This window comes from Streptopelia decaocto (assembly GCF_964273445.1).
Source record: "Streptopelia decaocto genome assembly, chromosome: 5".
Classification (NCBI taxonomy): Eukaryota; Metazoa; Chordata; class Aves; order Columbiformes; family Columbidae; genus Streptopelia; species Streptopelia decaocto.
Window position 1 is genome coordinate 64,828,391 of NC_138659.1, and position 22,242 is coordinate 64,850,632.

General features: G+C 39.5%; 1 protein-coding gene across 1 annotated transcript in view; it reads right to left on the minus strand.

The window, feature by feature from the left end:
- Positions 1–22,242, minus strand: part of GFRA1 (GDNF family receptor alpha 1) — a gene marked incomplete at its 5' end in the record, with an annotated part of 143,383 nt that overhangs the window by 45,147 nt on the left and 75,994 nt on the right. Inside the window, one exon of the mRNA XM_082053370.1 lies at positions 9,746–10,085. Coding sequence (XP_081909496.1) covers positions 9,746–10,085 — 340 coding nt within the window. The remainder of the gene's footprint in view (positions 1–9,745; positions 10,086–22,242) is intronic.

Genomic DNA, 22,242 nt, shown 5'->3' on the forward strand with positions numbered 1-22,242 from the left:
GGAGCCTGCTAAGATTTCTATTTAGTCTGTCTCTGTACCAAAGCTCTCCAATAACATGAACAAATCCACTAGCTGCCTTCTGAGTACCATGTCTTTGTATATTTCCACTTTATTTCATTTCCTTTATGCTGTTTAATTTATAGCTTCTAAATATAAATGACGGTCATGTTTAAAGATGTCCAAGCCTCAGAGTGTCTCTTGATAGCGTGTTACTCAGGAAAGAACTAGTGCATTACGGATAGAGTTGTTCTCACTTCATTAGCTGGGCAGACAGGAGTGTCTTTGAATTACAGGCTGGAAACATAAGAAAATCATTGTCACTCTTGAAAAGCAAGCCAAATAAATTAGTGCCACTGCAGGTCCTTAAGTGTGTCACTAGATGGTTAGGTGTTTATTAACAACTGTATCATGAGTGCACACTGAAAGGATGTGGTTCCAAGTACCTGAGAAAGACATCCATGACAATAATATTCTCTGTAATCACTTGAATAAACGATAATAGAATATTGCTGGCTCAAGCATGAAAAGTTTGGAGACAGAATAATCTTAGAAGTCCAATATGCATTATCTCTTCATGAGAAAAGTTTCTGTTGGCAGATGACTGGATCATCAGGTTTCCTAAGGTTATACAGGGAGGTTCAGACTGGATATTAGGAAAAAATTCTTCCCAGAAAAGGTTGACAGGCATTGGAACAGGCTGCCCAAGGCAGCGGTGGAGTCACCATCCCTGAAGGTGTTTAAAAGGCATTCAGACGAGGTTCTTAGGGACATGGTTTAGTGCCAGAGTTAGGTTATGGTTGGACTCAATGATCCTGAGGGTCTCTTCCAACCAAAATGATTCTATAATTCTATGATGCTTTTTGCACAGGAAAATCCCTCAGTAGTACTGTGGTGTGTGGGGTGACATTCCTGAAGGGAGCAGCTCTGTGTCCCCTTGTCAGAGACCTGGCTGAAGGAAACAAGGGGTGCCCGGTGTGTCCTTGCACTCAATCATGCAGGGTCTGTGGGCAGCCAACATAGCTGAAACTCATCTTGAAGCTACTCTAAAAACTGTTCTGACTTCAGGAGTAAGACAACAAATATAAACTGAGAACTACAGCAGATAAAATCAGATTAGAGTCTCTTTTTATGTGAACCTTTTCTTTGCCATACACAAAATAGCCCTATCAAACAGCAACTAGAAATGTTCTGGCACCAGCAAACCAATGTAGCACTGATCTTATTCAACATATTTTACTTGGTTTTATAAGCTATATGGATATATAATGCTAGTACAAAAACCAGTGATTTGTAGTACAATATTGCAAAATAAACCATTTTTACCAGTTAGGGATGATGTGGCTGTCTTAAGAGGGGATTTTTTGTCTCCACTGTCAAAAGAACCTGAACGCAGCCACTGAGCCTGAGCTGACAGCCTGTGATATATCCAGATGTTTACAGAAGTTGCTCTGAAAGATACTGTCCATTCTGAAGAATGACAGTTCTGAACTGGCATCATGGCCGGTTACTGAGATGTATCTGCAGCATTTCACAATGCCTAATTAGAAATGGGAGCATTGCAACAGAGAGGGCAACTACTGTAATTTATGCTTGAATTACAAAAGAAAGTGAACTGAGTATACAAACAATATGGCTTTAATTTAACAGAGGTCTTAGTCATATGTGCTTTTTAATAGAAAAACTTGCTATAATGGTTTATAGAGTGTGCTTGAACAAATATAGTGTAAACACAAACATGTGAATGTAAGGTCATCTATTAATAATCTTAGGCAAGGGTCACAGTCAGCTCACACAGAAAATCCATATTCAACAGTAAATACACACTAGAAAATGTTTTCTGTGTCACATACTTTAAAGCCAGCAGATAATCAAGCATAGGAAACAACCACCACCTCTGCCCAGCAGTTTTTACAGATACCCATACATTTACATCTGGCTTCCACTTAATAGTAGTTACCCCATTAGTAACAGGGTAGTGCTTAAAACATAATGAAAGCAATGCAATTTCTATGCAGTAAGCATTAAAATGCTAAAATCTGAAAATATGCGTGTGGCTGTCACTTGCTCTGTTGAGAAACAAAGTTTTATTTTTAGTTGCAGTGCTTACATTTTCTTGCAGCTATTTTAATAGATGAACTGCCACCAGAAATATTCTCTCACTGAGACCTGATGTAGAATGATATAAATAACCTTTACAAAGTCCAGCATAATGGAATGGTAAAATCAGTTGACATTCTTTTAATTAGCACTGTCTGAAGATTTACCTACATAGAACAGGAATAGCCAGATTCGTACCTGGAATAAATCCACTGAAGGCATTGATGTCAGAGGAAATACAGTGGGAATGGACTTGATATAATAGCTCTGTTATTCACATTAAACATACAGCAGCTTCTTGCCTATAGCTTATATATGTTTTGAGGTAAATGCGAAAACGTTTTGATTTATTAAAGAAAATGCTGTTCTGTAATATATACACACTTTCTTTGCCCCAGAAACAGCAAGCTAGCCAAATGTGACCGGATGTACGTTAAAAGGGATCAAAAAAAAATCTTTCCTTCACCAGACTTAACAGATTAGTGGGTAGAAACTCCTCATGCAAGCCAGTGGATGCTAAACTGCTCTCTACAAAAATATCTCAACTAACAACTGAACAAATCAGTGGTAGCAGTATTCCTACTAGAACTTCATCCAGCAAAGCAATTAAGTGCTTGCTTAACCGTACTGACACAAGTTTAGATCTCTGTTAAAGTTTAATGATGAATTTAACTTTCCTGGATTTCAACATTTTTGACCAAACATACTACTAACGTATGCAGTTTAATCTTTTCCCCTGATAAACAAACAAAACGGGTCACATTTGCCTTCCTGGTTTGTGTTTCTAATCTGTAGTTGTCATATTTCTTATAGTATACAGTTTCCTTTTCTCTCTTAGAATACCAAAACTAGCCTTTCCAGACAAAATTATGATGAGGGACCACATCTGCATGATACAAATTCCCGCATGTTCTTAGAGCTAGAGTTTAGTGGTGGCTGAACGTACTCCAGCCCACTGAATCGTTTTGGCTAAAATGGGACTGATATGGAAGGCAGGGTACCTAAATATGGCCTATTTGTATCCAACTTTATGATTGCTGTATGTTCACACACACATACTTTATTCTCTCTTTCACTTTTTCAACCCTGTAGAAAGGTAATAATAAATATTCAGTGCCACAGGTTGTTCGTATCCATAACGGTAACCAGAAAGGACTATCAGGACCTCAGCCACGTCAGCGATCCTGCCAAAGCTTCACCATGCAAAACAGAAGTCGGCTGAACCAAACAGCTCTGACAATGTTGAGGCATAACTTGTGTTTTACAGATAATGGGCACGGAAGAATTACGCTCCCTTGCCGTGGGGGCTGCGTTTCAGGAATCAGCAGAGGTTCTGGCTGACTGAAGGGAGCCGCTTGCAGTTTTGAGCTCGCCTGACAAGGGAGCTCAGCATAAAGATACTGTCTAGTTACTGCTTCTTGGAGCATAAACCCCCTGTGCTGAGGCCCTCTTTGCTGTTAAAGCACAAAGTGATGGGAAAGTTGGGTGCGGGAATAAAGCTGGGTCATTTTTCTAACTACTATATCCTTGCAACTTTGATTCCCTTGAAGAAACGCCAATCTCCCGGCAAGCGTTTAATCTTCAAGACCCTCTTAAGTAGAAAAGAGAGAGTATAAATAAGGACTGGCCAACCAGATCCTGGCACTGCAGAATGAGATCCGTCTACACTCTAACAGGGACAAAGCACTCTTGTTTTGCTGGGTGTTGTGATTTTTGGATTCCAAAGGGATTTATGGATATGTTTTAAGGAGGAACCGCTTGATTCATTCAGAGTTTTACTCAGACTGAAGAAATTTAAAATTACCTTTGTTTATGGGGGGTGGAGGGGAGAGTAATACTCTGCCTATTTCATTCTGCTAAAGAAATACATCAATGTAATGGATCATGTGAGGGACAAGAAGGGAAGAAAATAATACAGTATTGCAGCACTTTCTATCTTTGCCTTGACTTGAGAGGGTTTTTGCTTATTTTGCAGAGACTGCATTAATATTTTTTTTTCCGGGCTAGCAATTTCCCACGTACATTCTCCACTACACCATCATGTGTCCTCTACAGAACAGCTTTGGTCCCACCTCCCCCCAGATCCCATTTTTTGAATTTTCTCAACTGTGATCATTCCTCATTATTAATTTATTAAAATGAATTAACACCTTAAATAAATATGGTACCTCTAGCAATATAATATGCACGTATGCATATCTATATATACACTTGTATATACACATATAAAAATCATTCTTCAAATTGAGGCTACGCTTATAGATGTGAGGTGAGCTTTTGGGCATGCTGCAGTATAGGGGCCAAAAGGCAGCTCTAAATTTTTTCCTATCCCACTTGCTATTGTGCAGACACAGGCCCTTTCCTGGCAAAGCATTGGTGTCACGCACAGAGAGATCTGGGAGGATTTGCAGGTAGCCTGAGCTCAGACTAACCCTATTACACTGCAGACATCCTACATCTAGTGCAGGGTGAGTCAGGCAGCACATGAGGTTTTTCACCAACTCCCTGACTCGAGTTTCCAAACATACAATACAGGCATAGCCTAAAAGTCTGTAGAAATCAAGAGTGTCCCTGTTTTCATGTCCTTAACAGCATTACAAAAACTATGTTGTTGTCCTGGTTTTGCATAACCACAGCAAAACAATCATCTCAAGGAGCTGCCAGAGAGCTCTGAGTGCCAAACTGATATAAATACCCTGGAGGGATGCAAATCCAAGTCTGTTACAAAGAACTGTATAATGCGGCTGTGTCCTTCATGAAAATAGCCACTAAATGTCCTTAGAGCACGTAAAGTTAGAGGCAGCCTGAGACTGAGGAGTCAGGCTTAGTAGCTGAACAACTGAATTGTAACCAGTATAAGCTACAAGGCTCTGAAAGGGAGGAAGCACCTATGTTTTCTCTTATTTACTAAATTACAGATGATCACTGGACTGTGGCAGGATAGTGAGGGAGGAAAAGAACAACACACGGAGGAGCAGGTGAGGAGGCACTGTACGTGCTAGTAATAGAGAGAACTCAAATGCAGCAGAGAGATGGTGAAAGTCAGGTAATGACTGGGAGATCTGGAAAGAGGAGATGAAAGGAGACCAAGCAATGGGAAGAGGCACGAGAAAAAAGCAAGGGAGAAAGTGAGAAGAAATGAAAATATGTCTAAGGAATAGAAAATTTGAGGAAAGGGGCATATTTCTTCTTCCTCTCTTTCCTCACACATCCCTTTAGCACACTCCTTGCTATTCTTAACGCTGTAACTGAAGAAGGTTCCCATCCAACACGAGCCGCTGGGCTCCCCTTCTGCTATAGCAGGACAAAAAGGGCTGACTGCACATTGACATCTCATGACAGACTTGCCTGCAGTGTTGAACCATCCCTTCCTCTGGCCAGTCTTATCCATGAGGGTGTAGGGTTTGCAGTCAGTAGTGGCACATGTTGCAGGAACAGCCCTTAAGTCTTATGCAGAGAAGCCACAGGTGTAAAGCTCTTGCAAATTTGCACATGCTTTAAGGAGAAGAAGCACAGATACAGTGCCTTCCTTTCCATGGTAAATTATCATTAAAAATGTTCAATAAAATATAAAGAAGGAAAATTAATTTCTTGGCAAGTTTCTTACGTTTTCAGGAAACGTAGCAAGCAGTTGAGCTTTTGTTTTAGCTTTTACTGTGGATGAACTTTTATGCACTGATTAAAAAGTCTGCATATTTTCACAGAACAATCTTCTACCTGCAGATGCAGGTAGCTTTCATACAGAATTGAACGCGTGGTTCCAACAAAATTAAGACTGGATACAGGTGACCAGAAACTGGTCAAAAGGCAAGAACACACCAATGAAAGCACATTTATAAAGATATAGTTCTCTGAATACACAGTGCAAAAAAAAGCTTAATTACATTTTCAGGGAGATGACCTATCTACTGAAACCTAATTGGACATTTCATTATTATCTCTCAGACATCCCACACAGAAAAGTTATTTAAATACATTATGCAGCCCTTTTTTTTTTCAGCATCAAATAGCTGTAGTCAGCAAAATGTTCTTTTTACAGAACCAAAGGCAAAACATTAAGAATAATATTTATTTTAGAGCCTGTCTTCTGAAATCAGTCAAGAACTACTTTCTGTCTATTGTGACTTAAAAATGGGCCTCAATGATTTGACCAACCATTTTGAATATAGTAGTTGTGGAGGACAGGAAACATGTTACTAGACTCTTATTTTAACAAAAAATGCCTCATTTAATGCCACCCTCTTTTCAGATGTTTGCGGCACATGACTGGATTGATAGTGTTCTTTTAATAAATAATGTGTCTGTAATCATTGTCATTCTGGTCAGTGCACATGAACACATCCAGGAGACAGAGGAAGGATGCAAATTCAAAACACAGATCTTTAAAAAGACCAAACTAATGACTCTCACTACCACTACTCAAAGAAAAAAAATATTTGAAATACTGTCAAATGTGATAGTGGGAAAAGTGAAGTACACTGTGCTGCATTTACGGCAGACTCATATTTTTAAAACATGCCAGTCACCTTTCTGAAGTTTAATTGGTGGCTGAACTGATCAGAAACGGAGGTTCCTCAGAGGTTTGAGCTATTTCAACGCAACATCATTGGTGAAAGTCTTTGACCGTACACTGATTTTCCTTAGAAGTTTTGTTTATGTTCATATTAAAAAGGAATTCTAATGGCTTCTTTTTGTTCTTTGGGGTTTTTTTGCTTTTCTTTTCAGTGAGCATTGACTGGCAGGCCTGGGAGACTGCAATTGCTTTCAAAGCTGGATACAGACTGAGATACAAGCAGAGGCAGCAGAGAAATGACAATGAAAACGAACCATTCAGTATCCTGATGAAGCTGAAAAATTAGGACCATTTACATAAATCAGAACTTGTTTGCATTTCCTGACATTTCTGGTCTCTTTTCCCTTGACTGAGAGTTTATGTTTTATAACAGATAGATTAATAAATTAAAAAAAAAAAAAAAAAGGCAGAGTATCCTTCCATCTCAATTATAGTGGTACCTGCAGTTTGGCCAAATTGCTTCCCCTCTCTGAACTCTGTTTCAAAAACAGATTCAGTGATGTATGTATCCAGGACAAAGCTTTTAAAGACTGTCCAAATTGTATGTTGAAATACTTATTTGCACAGACCAAGTTGATATTTTATCCAGAATACGGGCAGATTCAAATCTTGCACTTCTGAGTAAGCAGCATTTGTAAAACAAGGAACTTTCAGAAACATTTCAGAACTTGTCCCCCTTGTCTTAACTAGCATTAGGAAGATTTAATAGATACAATATGCACGCAAATAATAGTTTCTAAGTGACTCTGTTTCACAGTAGGCAGACCATATTCTCAAATTGTTCTCCAATTTAGATACACTTTCTGATTTCAAAATTAAATAGAAGTTATCAGATCTAGAATTATATGCCTACTGATTACTGCTTTTAATTATTCTAAACTTACATGCAATTATTATGTAGACTGATATTTATCAGTGTCGATACTTTCAATAGCAGGGAGGAGATCACCTCCCCTTTCTTTCCTCTCCGCCCAAGTCCATGTTTTCCCACAAGACAAGGGTAACAAATTACGCGAACTCCCTTTAAGCGCACAAGTCACAGAGACAAAATGCCTTTTGCCGTATTATGGACAGGCTGGAATAGCTTTGCTGCTGATTCCTCCTTTCCATGGCAGTAGAGAGGGAAGGTATTACATACACTAGCAGTTCAGACAGCCCAGGAGGTAAAAACACCCATGAGAGATGACTCTCAGGAACACAACAGGTTTGTTTTACCTCCAGGCATAAGACACAACGACTCAAGTGCTGCACTTGCTGACGCTGCCCAAGAGCCCACAGGCATTTGGCCACCTGTTCCCTTTTGCCAGTGCTGCCCTTCTCCCTCACAGCCAGGTCTCACTGAGCCTTGGAAGAGTCCAAACTTTTCATTTTGGTATTTTAAAGCAAATAAGCCACCTGTAAAGAAATCCACTCATCCCAGTGCCAGCTGTGACTTGGGGCAACAGGAGCACAGATTCTACCAAGCCTTCCTCTGCAGTGTTGCAGTGGAGAATGCACAACACCAAACTCGTGAAGTCAAATTAAACAAAATGCCACTAAAAACTGAGCTGCTGAGACAACGTTATATCAAAGCTGACCAAAGGAAAACATAGTCATGAGGGAAGTAATGGCATTAATTTAACTAAATAGTTCCTAAAGCCTGAATAACAGTCATTATAAAATCCTCTCTCCCATTTCATTGGCATGATAACACACTGGGAGTTTGGCAGAAAACACAATAAAGATACTGTAACTCTACTAATGGGGCCTGTGTATCGTGAAGACAATATACACAATCAAAAAGACTAATGGCACAACAGGGAAATGGAAAACAGGTGGTTCTGAGACTACATGTATCCAGCTTTCAGAAACTGCCATAGTATGAGCTCCAAAGGTGCTAAATGCAACTCACTGGACTGAAAGGAGAACCCTGCTCTGATTTAAATCTGCTCTAATTTGAGTCAGCAGGAAACTGGCTCCAGGTTTGCCCTGAGCCATGGAGGTGAGGGTGCTGCCTCCTCACCTGTGAAAAATACTCAGGCACACCTGAGTTGCTGTGGCCAAATGTTTAAGATCAGCAGTGTAGATCTCACAAAAAACTTCAAAGTAAATATTTTAGCAGGCATATGTAAGTACTTATTAAGATTTATATCACGTCTTCAGTGTCCTTGACATTTTACAATAGTGTTTATTTCCTTACTTGCTAATTCAGAGAACGGGATAATCTACAACAAATTTACACATTAGAAACGAGCAAGATTCTTGGGCATGACTTCATAAATAGGACATTAACACAATAACATTCTTGTATAAACATACACAATGCTAAGTAGGAATAAAGCATTTCCTAAGGGCAGGGGAGGTGCTATATGCCACTGTTGTGTATGCTGAAGGCAAAAGGACGGAGTTTGTCCTGTGAAGCAGCATCTGTGCTGCCTCTCCAGGATGAACACCCAGAGCAAAGAGACTGTGAATTAGGCCAGTGAATCAATGACCCTCCCGTTGTATTGGCCCCGCACCCGTGTCAGGGCAGGGGTGATAAAACAATTTTGAGGCTAAAACAGCTCTACAAAGATCGTGGGATCTAGTCTACAAACATGGACTCCTTTTTTCCCAGTGAAGATAAAACCCATGAACAGTCTGTGTATTGTGACCATTTATAAAGTCCAACATGTGGCTTGCATTCACAGTTATTAGTGCTCACATGTAAGATTACAATGAAAATAAATCCCATTATAATGAATGATTCTATTTTCACCTGGTCACTAATGGGACATAAAATCATTCTGAGATATCATTCACAGAGACACCTAATGAAAATGTTTCCAACAAAAATCTGTAAAAATTAAATGGGGGATTTTAAAGATTCCTCCCTAATGCGAGGGAGTAGCTGTGAACAGTTTGGAGAAGGCACACACTGTAACCAGATGCAGGCTTTTGTTATTCTGTTAAGGATGTCAGAGGCGTTTGCTTTATTCTTTGACTCATCCTTTTCCCTAAGCAGATATTCTGACCCTTAGTCCTGGCAAATCCAGCAGTACCAAAAAGTTCTCTCTGGTACCTCATTAATCACTCCCCTGCCATGTGCTATCTTACCTGCAGATGTAATTCTTCTTGCAGGATTCTTGTAAATTCAGGCAGTTTGGTTTCTCCCTGTCCTCATATGAACACACAGGAACAATAGTCTGCCGTCTCCTTTCTGTACAGGCTACGTCTCGACAGGAGCAGAAGAGCATCCCGTAGCTGTGCTTTGGGGGAACTTTGTCAAAAAATAGCCGGAGGGCCTTATGACACTTCCGCTTGTTACAGATTTCATTAGACGTGCTGCTGGTGCAGGGGGTAATGTAAGCAGATCTGAACCTCTTGCAGGTATCATTTAGGTTACAAGCTTTTGCTGCATCCAAGCAATTGTTCCCCTTTGAAAGTACTGGCTCCACTAGAAAAAACAACACAACAGCAGTAAGAAATGCGTCACATTTATATTGTGTTTAGATGTTTTGTGTTTATTTCACTGTCAATGAGATCCTGATTATATTATTTGTTACATACAAAACTTTCAGTGCCAGAAACTGTGACCAGTCCTTCTGTTTCTTAGACTAATGGTTTAACAAGTGAACAAGAGCACAAACATGCTGGCAAATAAACGATGATTACACCAGGCAGGCTGTATTTGACCTTCTTTGTAGCAGACATGCAGGATGAACATTGGGTGAGACTTGGCCTCACTAAAAAGCTATTAAAAATCACTGGTAAATGGGAAGCCATACATTTGGCCGACTGCACAAGAACACAGTGAGAACATGGGCTCCTAACTCTGGTTTTGTAAAGCTCTGATGTCTTTGTTTTTGTTGGTTTTTTTTCCTTCAATAGTATAAATGACACTCCAGTGTCTACAGCAGGTAACAACATTTAAAGGTAATTTGTGAACTCTGCAGAATATAAAAGCCACATGCTTGTTACTACAGTTTTTGAGGTATAAAAAGAGCCCACCCAGACAGAAAGAAAAGCAGATGCAGCCCCATGACTGTGAGCTAAGGCCACCTGTAAACTCCATGCTTAGTTAAAGACACTTCTATAAGATCTATAGATGCCACCTGAACCCTGGAAGTTTTACGAAGTTTACAAGCATTGAAGAAGCTGATGTAGAATTAACAAGTGACTGTGAAAGAAACATTTTAAAACAAGGAATATGTCTCTCTTCCACACACACACTACAAGGAATTATAGAAAAAAATAAACTCGGATAAAAGTTAAGACTATAACTATACATTCAATTTTGCAATATATTATCCGGACATTAAAACCCAACAGATGCTTTGCTTAAAAATTAAGGCAACTGGCATTAGAAAGCAAAATTCAATTAAGAATAATCGTAATGCTGCTTTGGATATTAGGACTGCCAACACCACAGATTCAAGAAAATACATTAACTCCCCGTTGTTACAGACTTTGCAAGCTTAACAAAAAATTTTGCAAATATCTAAAAGTGTGCAGCGACCTCTGAGGGGGGCTGGCCAAAGAGAAAACATCTCAAATGATCTAAAGCTCTAAGCTCCTCTTTAAAATATATATATATATATATATTTATATATATATTTATTTTTTTTTTCCTAGATCTTCCACTTTTTCCCAAAAACTCAGTCCAAGGCCCTTCTAAAATTCAGCGCCACTCTTTTCCATTCTCCTACCACTTTGCCTCCTATTCCCAGATCAGGACATCAACATTTTATCTTTCTCCATGGCAGGAAATGACGCTGTAGCTTGGCTGATGTGCTGGACTGAGGTACCACAACTGCCTGAACTGCCTGTGCCCAAGATGGGCCTTGGTGCCCAAACACATCACCTGCTACTATCCCACCTATCTTACCTACCCAGAAATAATGCAATGCATAAGTAGCATTAGATTTGTTTTCCCCTCTAGTGATACACTGGAACTATGTTCAGTGGGTTCATACATTTAACCTTTGTACATTTAACATTCACACTCCCAAGTCCTTCCCAATCCCAGTTTCTTGCACAAAAATCTGCAACTTTTGCTTCTTCACATATTACAAAATTAGAAACATGCAACATTTGACTATAAATTAACAGAGCTAAGCATTTCTTATAATAGCAGCCTACCACAGTTTAAGCAACACCAGATGCAGAAGAGATGAGATATCCAAAATACAACCCTCTCATTAAATGGTAACATTTTTATATAAAATGTTGTACTACATTAATATACAATGATAATCTTAACTATACAGTATATAGAATTATATGTTTAACACAAATATAATTACTATGTAATCTGCAGGGCATATAATTATGCAATATATGAATAGTACATGCTAATTACTATGTGATTGCAGAGTAATTACATGGTTATTTGTGCCTGGGAGTCAACTGCTGAATTCCACTCTTTAAAACAAGATTCTGTGGAAGAGCTCTGAATAGGGCATTTTAATACAAACAGACACCAGCTTACTGTACGATGTATTATAAAACATTGTTTAAAAGAAAATCCAAGATGTAATAAAGCACCTCTTTGCTGATAATCATACCCACATGTTCCATTAAGGGTCCAAAATGTAGTAAATGTTGATACAGAACTAAAAAGCACTGTAAATATGAACATCTTAAAAATCAAAAGGGACAGGTTAATCAATCTTTTTAAAAATAGAGCATAAGCCAACTCACTGACCACGCAAGCGGCAGTGAAAATTATCTTGGATGAAAGTTGAATTAGGTGCAAATTGTTCATAAACAGTAGTTATGCTCATTCATATAATTTGTACCTACCCAAGATTCAGATTCTTCTACATGTCAACTCTGACCATGGACCAGGTCTTTTAGTGTTTATTTTTCTTTCCAGAACTACCCCTGGCTGTAACCTGCCACTTGCCTTTTCTATTTTGATACATATGTCTCCAGCTATTGCTCCTGGCATATTTATCACTACATTACACAAATTATTTCTACCTTTTAAAACCAAGCCTAAAATACAGCACATAAAAGATATGCATCAACTGAATTTGAATTAAACAAGGCTGTCTGAACCAACTCTTCTCATTAATGCCAGCTTCTCCCAAGCTTTTAAATCATGTTTTAATGCAAAATTTACAATCCAGAACACACTTCATGCTTTATTTTTATTGCAAAAGTACAACATCATTATTCCTAAGTCCTGTGGTAACTACAAACAGTCAACAATACTGAGAATGTTTCTGAGGATTACTTACGCAGCTGTAATACATAAGGTCAACAATTCACCCTGCTTCTGTTCTGCAAAGTTTGAATTATTAAGACAGGCAGGAGTTTGGCTCTAACTAGGTACTGACTACGTTAAGAGCAAATAGATCTAACCCAGAGCTACTTTTCCTGCCAGCATCCTTTGAGAAAGGTCTGCGTAAGGAGATCCTTCTTCAGCTCCCTTCTCTCTTGAGGCGCTTGGATACGGATCGGGGGGCGATCAGAGCAGCACCCTGGGAGAAGTAATGATTCCTTCCCACCACCATTTCCCCACCCAGCGCTTCCTCTCTCCCAAGCCCACTTTGCCTTGGACCCACTCTGGCAATCTCAGCCAAACCACGCAGCTTTCCGCTCCTGCCAAATCACTGCGGACTCCAAGGGAAGGTACTTCCAGGCAGGTGTTAAGTGATGCTTCATGTCCAAGGCACTGTCCACAGCAGAGCAGATCCGCAAACACCAGGATGTCCCATCAGAAGTCACCAGCAACTGCAGCAGCAGCTCCCAACTTCCATAGGGTTAGGATACCTAAAAACGTCCTCCTGCCAGGAAGTTTGCTGTACACTATGCACAAAAACTCTGGGACGGCAATAATTAGCTCACTGACACTAACTTATCTCTACGTGGATCACCAGTTAACAGCTCTTCTCCTGCATGTGTAACATGTTCATACAAAACGAGATGTTTTTTCTGATAAATTTTACTGATCAAACAACAGGCCTTGTATTATAATATCAGGTGTTACCACTTGGACATTTATCTCCTGAACCTGCACGACCCTGGCCCAGTTCTGTCATAACTGCAACGGTTAAGGACTCAAGCTCCATATGACAGAAGAAAGAAACCAGTCAAACACTCTAGTCTTCTATCCAGGGATGTTTCTAAAGTTTTAATAGGGTTTCCTCTGCCCTGTGTGATCTTCCGTATGCTTCACCCTCTTTCGCAGTCTCTTCACCTTAATCTTTCATCTTCCCTGCATTTCCATTTCTATTTCATTTCTGCACCAACCAAGCCTTTGGCTGTTAACCCCACAGTGCACAAAAAGGGATTCTCAGTGGATATTGGGATCTTCTTATTCGTGCTCCCACTAGATGGAAGGAGCAAGAGAACTATTACTTGTTCTATAAGATTCTTATTAAACAGCAAAATGGACACTTAGTGTTCAATTTTCTTGCAGCACATAAAAAGCAATTTACTGAGGTTGCCATTAAAATCACAATTACTATTTGCAAGTAATTAGCATTAGTAGTTTTTCTAGGGGTTTTAGTGAAGGGAATGCTATAAAGAGAGTGGTAAATGTTAATGTGATGAAAGGCAAAATTACAAAGTGATAGAGGTGACCACATGGGTATGGACCTACTCCAACACAGGGGTAGAATATGGCAGACAGGAACCAAAAACCGACCAGAATAAGGAGGAGAACCGTGATCCCACTATAATAAAAGTGCTGTTATGGGGTTCATCAAAGTACTTCTGCTTTGTAAGAAGAGCAGATTAAAAAATAACGCAGACATAGGAAATATTGTCATCTGCATCTTAATGGATTCAAAAAAACTACCATTTTCCTGGACAAATTATTTCTAATCCCAAATGGCAGAGAAAAAATAAGTCATGAGACTGATACATGTACATGTTATTCTAAGGTTCTAGTTGTCTTCTACTCAGCATTTAGAGAAGAGTCAGATATACTTCAAATCTTTTCCATAATTGTAATAGGCAGGTGCTTTCCTTTTAAAATTAAAGCTATTACATTATCAACTATATCCAGGGTTTTCAGAGTACCAGCAAGTATGACAAGATGCATGCTAAAATTACAACTGATGGCAGCAGTAGGTACACCAGGTGACAAGGATGTTGGGACTGACTCCTGTGTGCAGAAGGGCACAGCCAGAGCTACAGCAACAAAAGGACCTAAACAAACAAAACTGCCTAAACTAAGACTTTAGGTTCTTGAGATAAAAGCTGGAACATTTTACATTCCTGGTCAATCTTGTAAGTCTCTGATAACACAAATTCCAAAGGTCCCTAGAATTCTTTTCTGAATACACCTACAAATCTGCTTGAGGAGGTAAAGACTGTGTCCTGTCCGAGCCCTATAGAGATAAAGAACATTTACATTGCTTATTGTGAACCAACTGACATAATTTGGAAGTGTGCATCACTCAGCTACCATGCTTTTCACAACTGCTATGCTTAAAGTCTGTTGTGAAACACCCTGGCCTTTGTTCTTATGAGGCTCCACTGGTGAATCATCAGTCAGGATCTAGAAGGCTTTGGTTCAATGCCTCCTTTAACCCGGAGACTCAGAACCACTGCTCTCATTTCCCAGAATCGTTCTCCAACCATCTCACTGTAGAGTGCTCTCAAGAACATGCACAGGAAATGGTGCATATTGCAAAACACAAGAGAGAGCATGATTCTTCAGCCCAAGGATGAGAGCTCTCCCTGGGAGGTAGATTGCAGGGTTCTGGCTGGCACCCAGGGATGGGAGTTATTTTTCTTACAAGAGCAATGACTGGAAACCAGGATTCCCTTCCTGAAGATGACTCCCTTAATTCTAAACCTGCAGAGGCGTGATCCCCCTTGTGTTTTCTAATCCCTTTTAAAGAAAAACATAACCCTTTCTATACCACAGCTCCTCCCCTTCCTTCCAGACCAAGCTACTGCCTAACCCAGGCTTTGTGAAAAGCCCTAGCAAACAGCAGAGAGTGGAGGCATCCCACTTCTATTCTGATCACTAACTTAATGACTAAAGCACCATGACATCTTCTTCTAGGTGCGCATTAAAAGAAGTGTGTCTGTCTGCTCCCAGGAACATATACGGATTGCTGTGTGGACAGATGCCCCTGCCTGGGGCTGTGAATTTGGCTCTTCAGGTCCAAAGTCTTTCAAGAAATCTCAGTTTCTGTATTTCATTTTGTTCGTCTTGACATTTATTGTGCAAGGTTTTTTGTTGGGGTTTGATTGTTTGTTTAATACAGTATCCTCTGTGTATTTTGTAAGGATTCTGAGCATCTTTTTAAGGATTTAGGATGTCACCTGGAAGCAGGCTCCTGACTTCTAGGTGGATAAATCTATTTCTTGGTCTGTTCCTGGAAGTTTAATTCTACTAAGAGGGCCACATGACCTACATGCTGCATTTTGCATTACCCAGGTTCACCACTGGATCTGGGCTCTAATACTTGGCGTAACTCTTTTCTTCATTTAGAGTTAGGTCCTGCTACCTTTAGTTGACCATTTCTGAGTACATTTCATAGACACTGTAGATAAAAATTGCAAGGGAAGACGCCTGTGCTGGATTCACATTGATGAAAATGGGGAGAAATTATGTCTTAAGATTTCCTTTTATATTTTCAGTCTTTTCTGGGGAGGAATGGGGAAAGGCTGAGTATAAAACTCAGAGGTGGCTGAGCCCTGTGGGTTGGCTCAGAGACATCTGCTCGACTTACAGGTTATGTGAGAGGAAAGTCTTATAACCCTACAGTGAACTGGTTAACATTTCCGTTCCATGAAAGCAGGGAGGAAAAGGAAACCCTGCTCCTCGGTGTTAACAACATTGTGGTCTGCTGCTGAAATTCCTTCTGTCTTCACTTACACAAATATCCTGATCTATCACCTTTCATTTCTGCTACAAATCTAATGAAAGGTTATGCCAGGGTCCCTAATTTTCCACATGGCACTGAGGACAGCAGTTTTGCATTATATTCACGCCAGCGTAGTTAAATCAATTTTACTCACTAAAGTTATTTTGAATTTTCAGTAATCTGAATTCAAGAATTTGACTCTTTAATTCTACTTTTACTTCTGCTGTCCAAGGTATCTCACATAGGAGGCAGAAATATATGAATAAAATCAGAGAATGCTAAACAAAGAAACTTCCAATTATTGCAAACTGATCCAGTCACTGTTTCTCACATTACTGCACCAATGACTTCAGTTCTACCCTAAAGAGTTTTAGGGTGTAAAGGTCATTTTAACGTATCTGCACTGCACTAGCGTTAGGGATGGATTACGCATGACTGGGACCATATACAGAATATATTTTTTTTTCTGAAGGAGAGATCTTAGTCATTCTCTGTACAATTCATGCTCTGTACTGAGTCAGAGGCTGTTTTTGTGATGTGGAAGGCTATTGCCACGGTTTCAGCTGAGTTCTTCTAATTAATTTCCCCTTAAAATATTCAAAGTGGAAATGTGTTGCTGCCTATGCTCTCATGTTACACAGTTCGGTATTTTATTATTAGCTAAATACTAAGTCAACAGAATTGAGAAAGAACTAGCACACACAGAAGTACGGAATAAACCTGTGAAAATATTCAAACCTACACGGTTGCCATGAGAAGTGATTTACTGCATGCAAGTTCTCAAGACACAGTGAGAGACTGTTTACCAAAGTCATGCCAATTTACAGGGCAACTTTCAGCATTTCTTTTTATTACTGCAGAATTGAATTCACAACTTGTTTCCTCCTTTCCTCAGACTTGATTAATTACCGTGTTAACATAACTACTGTTCTCCTGCTTATAATGGGCTCCCTCTAAAGTGCTGCCCCAGCAAAATAAACCAGGATAAAGCTTCCAGCTCTTTGCTCTAGCACTGCAATCCTTTCTAATCTCACTATTTTTCAAATTTATATTCCATTCCAATAAAGCTTGTGTGAATATTATAGCAAATCAGATAATACAAGGTTATGACCCTCGTAATTGATCCTTCAAGGTTCTTTTTTTCCTTTTTCGAGTTGACGTGGTAAAATTACATTTAGATGTGCTTGTTGACACTTGAGAATTCACTTTGTTGGTCATATAGACTGTTTCAGAGAGATCACATTACATAATGATGTATTTCCAGTGCTTTATTTCTTCTATACCTACAACCCCATTAAGCTGTAAGCAAACCTCCCGTGAGGCTGTAAGACAAGTATCAAGGGGGCAATGCTCCCATACTGCTCAGAGGGAGTACAGCTAGAGGATTTATTCTGTGAGGATACAGGGTTAGACATTAGCTACCATTTTAAACTATTTTCAAATAAATAAAAGCAGCTTAAAATCAAAAATTTACATTTCCATTTGTAGAAAAATAGGCATTTTAGTGAACACAGACCATGTATGCCGGCACGAGGAATCACTTATCTGTAGCAATGGTTTCTGTATCACATGACCACTGGAATAAAGTGATTAATTGGACTGTCTCAGTAAATGCGATCATTACACTTTTAATTAACCTTTTCAACCTCTTGCACCTTTTAGTTTTGTTATACATTAGATTTTTGCAGTTTTCCAGTTATTATGCTTGACTAAGCTTAAAACAACGCAGAGGTCTCTTAGAAAGATAAGAAAAACAATTCAAACAGCTCTGACTGTTCCTAATAAGAAAATACCGCTGATACTGTCATCATAAGGGTAGTTATAAATCAGGTGGAGGACAGACATTCTGAACTCGGTGGCTACGTTCCCACCTAATTTTTGTTTTGGCAGCACACTGTTATTTAATGGCTCCGGGTACCAGGAAACTAGCTTTTGAAAATTCTTTCTCAACCTAGTTATAATTACTCCATATAAATCATACAATGATCAATTATAATAATCTTAGCTTCATCCATTATTTAAACTTAGCATTTGAATCTGCACAGCAGGAGTGCAGGAAATTCCAAAGTCCCTTCTCTGCTCGCTAACAACTGCTTTATTCCTGAAGTCATGCCAGTTACAGAAAAGAAGGGGCCAGATATGCTCTTAGCCATGACATCGAAACCTGAAATAACCACAGATTTGAAATGAGGACAGGTTTCTGGCTCTGAATATAGTATTTTTTTTCTAACCACACTAGCTTCCTGTTGTTGAAACTAAATTCAATGTGAGATTTTGCTTACTTCACATTGGTGCACCAAAATCAGAGGTGTTCTACAATTATATACACTGACAGCAGAGTATAGTCTTATTTTAAAATGGCCTAGATCTTTCTCAAAAATATATATATGCATACAGACACATTTGTACACACAGGTGTATATGTACTATTTGGCTTCATGTCTCATTTCACAAGGTAACTGCTTATATATTTATTAATAAGCATGAGAAATAATCCAGATTTTTTTGTCTAACTTAAGGCGGATTTTAAGATATCTGAGCTCAGTGTGATACTGACGATAAGTCTAATGGAAGGAGGAAAGACACTTAAAATAAATGAACTGTCACAAAGGCTCAGGAAAAAAATTCAAACATTTTTCAATAAAATTTTAGAACTCTTAACTGAACTTTGAATTCGTAACAAGGATTTTTACAGCACTTCAACAATCTATATATTTTTGTCTAGGCGAAAAATTAATCTCACTACTATTACTTTTTGCACCTGCTCCTACTTTAATCTTAGCCATGATGTAAGTGATGAAATGTAAACATAAGGTCTGTTTTGATGTTTAATATTTTGAAATTTTCCAATGCTATTTTAGTGTTTCAACTACATGCCAAGAATTGGTTTGTCAATAAAGTTGTATTTTTCTGGTTTACTTTTTTTCAAATCATTAAACAATAAAGCTGTTAAAATGTGGGAAGTGAACACATAATGAAGTCTTAGGATATATTAAAAAAAAAAAAAAATAAAGTGGTGCTTTTTGCATACAGAGAATCACACTTTTTCTCAACATCAAAAGAAAGAGTAATAGGTCAACTAAAGGGAAAAAGCTCAAAGGTGGGAATGTGAGGGCTCCAGAGCTGGATGCAGCCCTCCAGGTGGGGTCTCACCAGAGCAGAAGGGCAGAATCACTTCCCTCGACCTGCTGGCCACGCTCCTTTTGATGCAGCCCAAAATATGGTTGGACGTGTGGGCTACAAGCGCACATTGCTGGCTCATGTCCAGTCTTTCATCCACCAGCACCCCCAAGTCCTTCTTGGCAGGGCTGTTCTCAATCCCTTCATCCCCCAGTTTGTACTGCTACTGGGGGTTGCCCTAACCCTGGTGCAGGACTTGTTGAACCTCATGACATTCACATGGGCCCACTTCTCACTTGAGAAGGTCCTTGTCCAGGTCCCTGTGGATGGCACCCTGTCCCTCAGACGTGTCAACTGCACCACTCAGCTTGGTGCCATCTGCAAACTTGCTGAGGGTGCGCTCAATCCCAATGTCTGTGTCCTTGCTGAAGATACAGCGTGGAAACTGGCGCTGCTTTGAGTGGGATCTCAATGCCCTCCAAAGGTCTCTTCCCACCTTAATTATCTGCCTAATCTATGCCCTAAGGTGTTTTTCGGTAACTTCACAGCCTCTCCAAATAGCTACCCAGTATTCCCTATACATTCTACTAATTTTTTTTCCTGGTATCTAATCTATCACTTCCTGCAACCTAATTCCCCTATTTCCTTCCTAACTACTCTCTTCCATTTAGCAATGGCTTTTTAACTTCTTGAAAAGTCTTTCTTCCATCACTCTATTCTTAAGCTAGTCCTACACCATCTACTAATTCTTTGTAACATAAGTCATGTTTTGTAGATATCTAAACTTACACTATTTTATTCTCGGATTTGAAAAAAAAAAATGGAGATCACAAAAAAATCCATTGACCAAGAGCAGGAGTTGTACTCAGGAGATCGCTACAGACAGACAAAACCTGTTAATTCAACAGCTGCTGAAGCATAGCTTACTCCAGCCTCAAGCAATACCAGTGTAGGTAGGGATGGTTTACACGCATTGACTGTCTACTGCATGAGTATATGTTTGCTTATCTATGACAGCAGCTTGCTCCTGATGGCTATAACCTGAAAAAAAGAGTCAAAGTATATAAAACCTCAGTAGAAAAATTATCCTGCTTATTCTGTGGTATTACTCTTTTGGAAGGAAAATCAAGAGAGGACAGAGGGCTGGAGAAATGATTGTGAATTGAGCCTGACAACAGCAGCTGATGAGATAAATCAGGAAACATCTGAAAGCAGAGAGTGGGGAGAGAGACTCTCTCCAGCAGAAGGAGAGGAAAGCTCTACCTTCTCTAAAGCTTCTCTAAAGCTCTCCTGCAACTCCTATCAGGTAGCCACAGATGTCTCTGTGGTCATGACAAAAGTACATTAGCACAAATAAAAAAGAGACTAAAATCACAGTGAAAGCAGCAGCAACAGAATCAGGGCAGATGCTCAATTAGTGACAGCAGCAGTAGCGGTGGGGTGACGGTTGCCATCATGGCAGCAGAGAGAGCAATAGAGTCAGAGAATGGCAAAAGGCACAGCAGCTGTGGAGACACCGAAACACCCCCCCTTTCCCGGCTGGTAGTGAAAACCATTTGGGGCAGTTATCTGGCCTATCTAACAAACAATAAGAGACTCATTCCATTAATCTGCCACCAGCTGCTCTTCTTTTCTCCATCAGTTGGTCCCAATGCAATCCCATTGAATACAAATAAATGCACCATAATGTGAAAAGGGCAGCACTGGTAACTCTTGTTCTGCTCATGGCTTTGCTGTGGATCTGCTTCAGGAGGCTCAGGTGAGCTGCAGCCTGTGTTCCTGTTCCCTTCATCTAAAGACTCATTGCTGAGGCTTCAAAAACCAACAGAGATGCATGCACTGAGGCAGGTGCACATAATGGGACAAGGGAAATAAGTAACTTAAATGATACTGACTTAGACATTTAATAATTATTACAATGGTCACTATCCTACTGTGTGCGCAGAATATAAAGCAGTACAAAATGAAGGTAAGACAGTTGTGTTTCATATATGTCACCTACATGCAACTGGCTGTTTATTAACTTGAGATAATTACGTTATTTAATAAGTTACACCATAATAATAATTAGACCACTGGCTACTGTAAATCCCCTTTCACTTCCACTTATGCCACATACGACATGTAGCAATAGACAGAAAGCTTATTTCTGTTCTGGTCTTTGTCCTGTTCTTTGCTAATTCCTCTTCCCCAAACTAGTCTGGTTTACCTTTACTCATCTCTTATAAACACCCAATTTCTCCTGTTTTCCACATGTAAAAATGTAGGTTTTCCTGAAAAAAGGCAAGCAGGATATCAAATTATTTTGACTTCACTGTTAACTACACAGCACTTGTGCCTCTCTTTGCATTTCTGCCTGCATGTCTCAGCTGATTGTTAGAGTCTGATCTGAAGCCCACTGACAACAGTCTTTTGACTTCCATTTGCTTCAATAAACTCTGGATCCAGGTTTTATGCCCTAATTCATTTAAATCAACTTAAGCATTTCATTAAGTGCTATGACAAACTGGGCACCAGCTTGCACTCTTCTTGGCTCCATTTTAAAATGTAAAATACCTATGGCATGCATTGGCTTTTCTTTAGTGTACGTGTTTACAAATATGTGAATGCACACTTATGTAGGAGTAAAATGAAAAAACTGAGAGAAACAACTAGTGT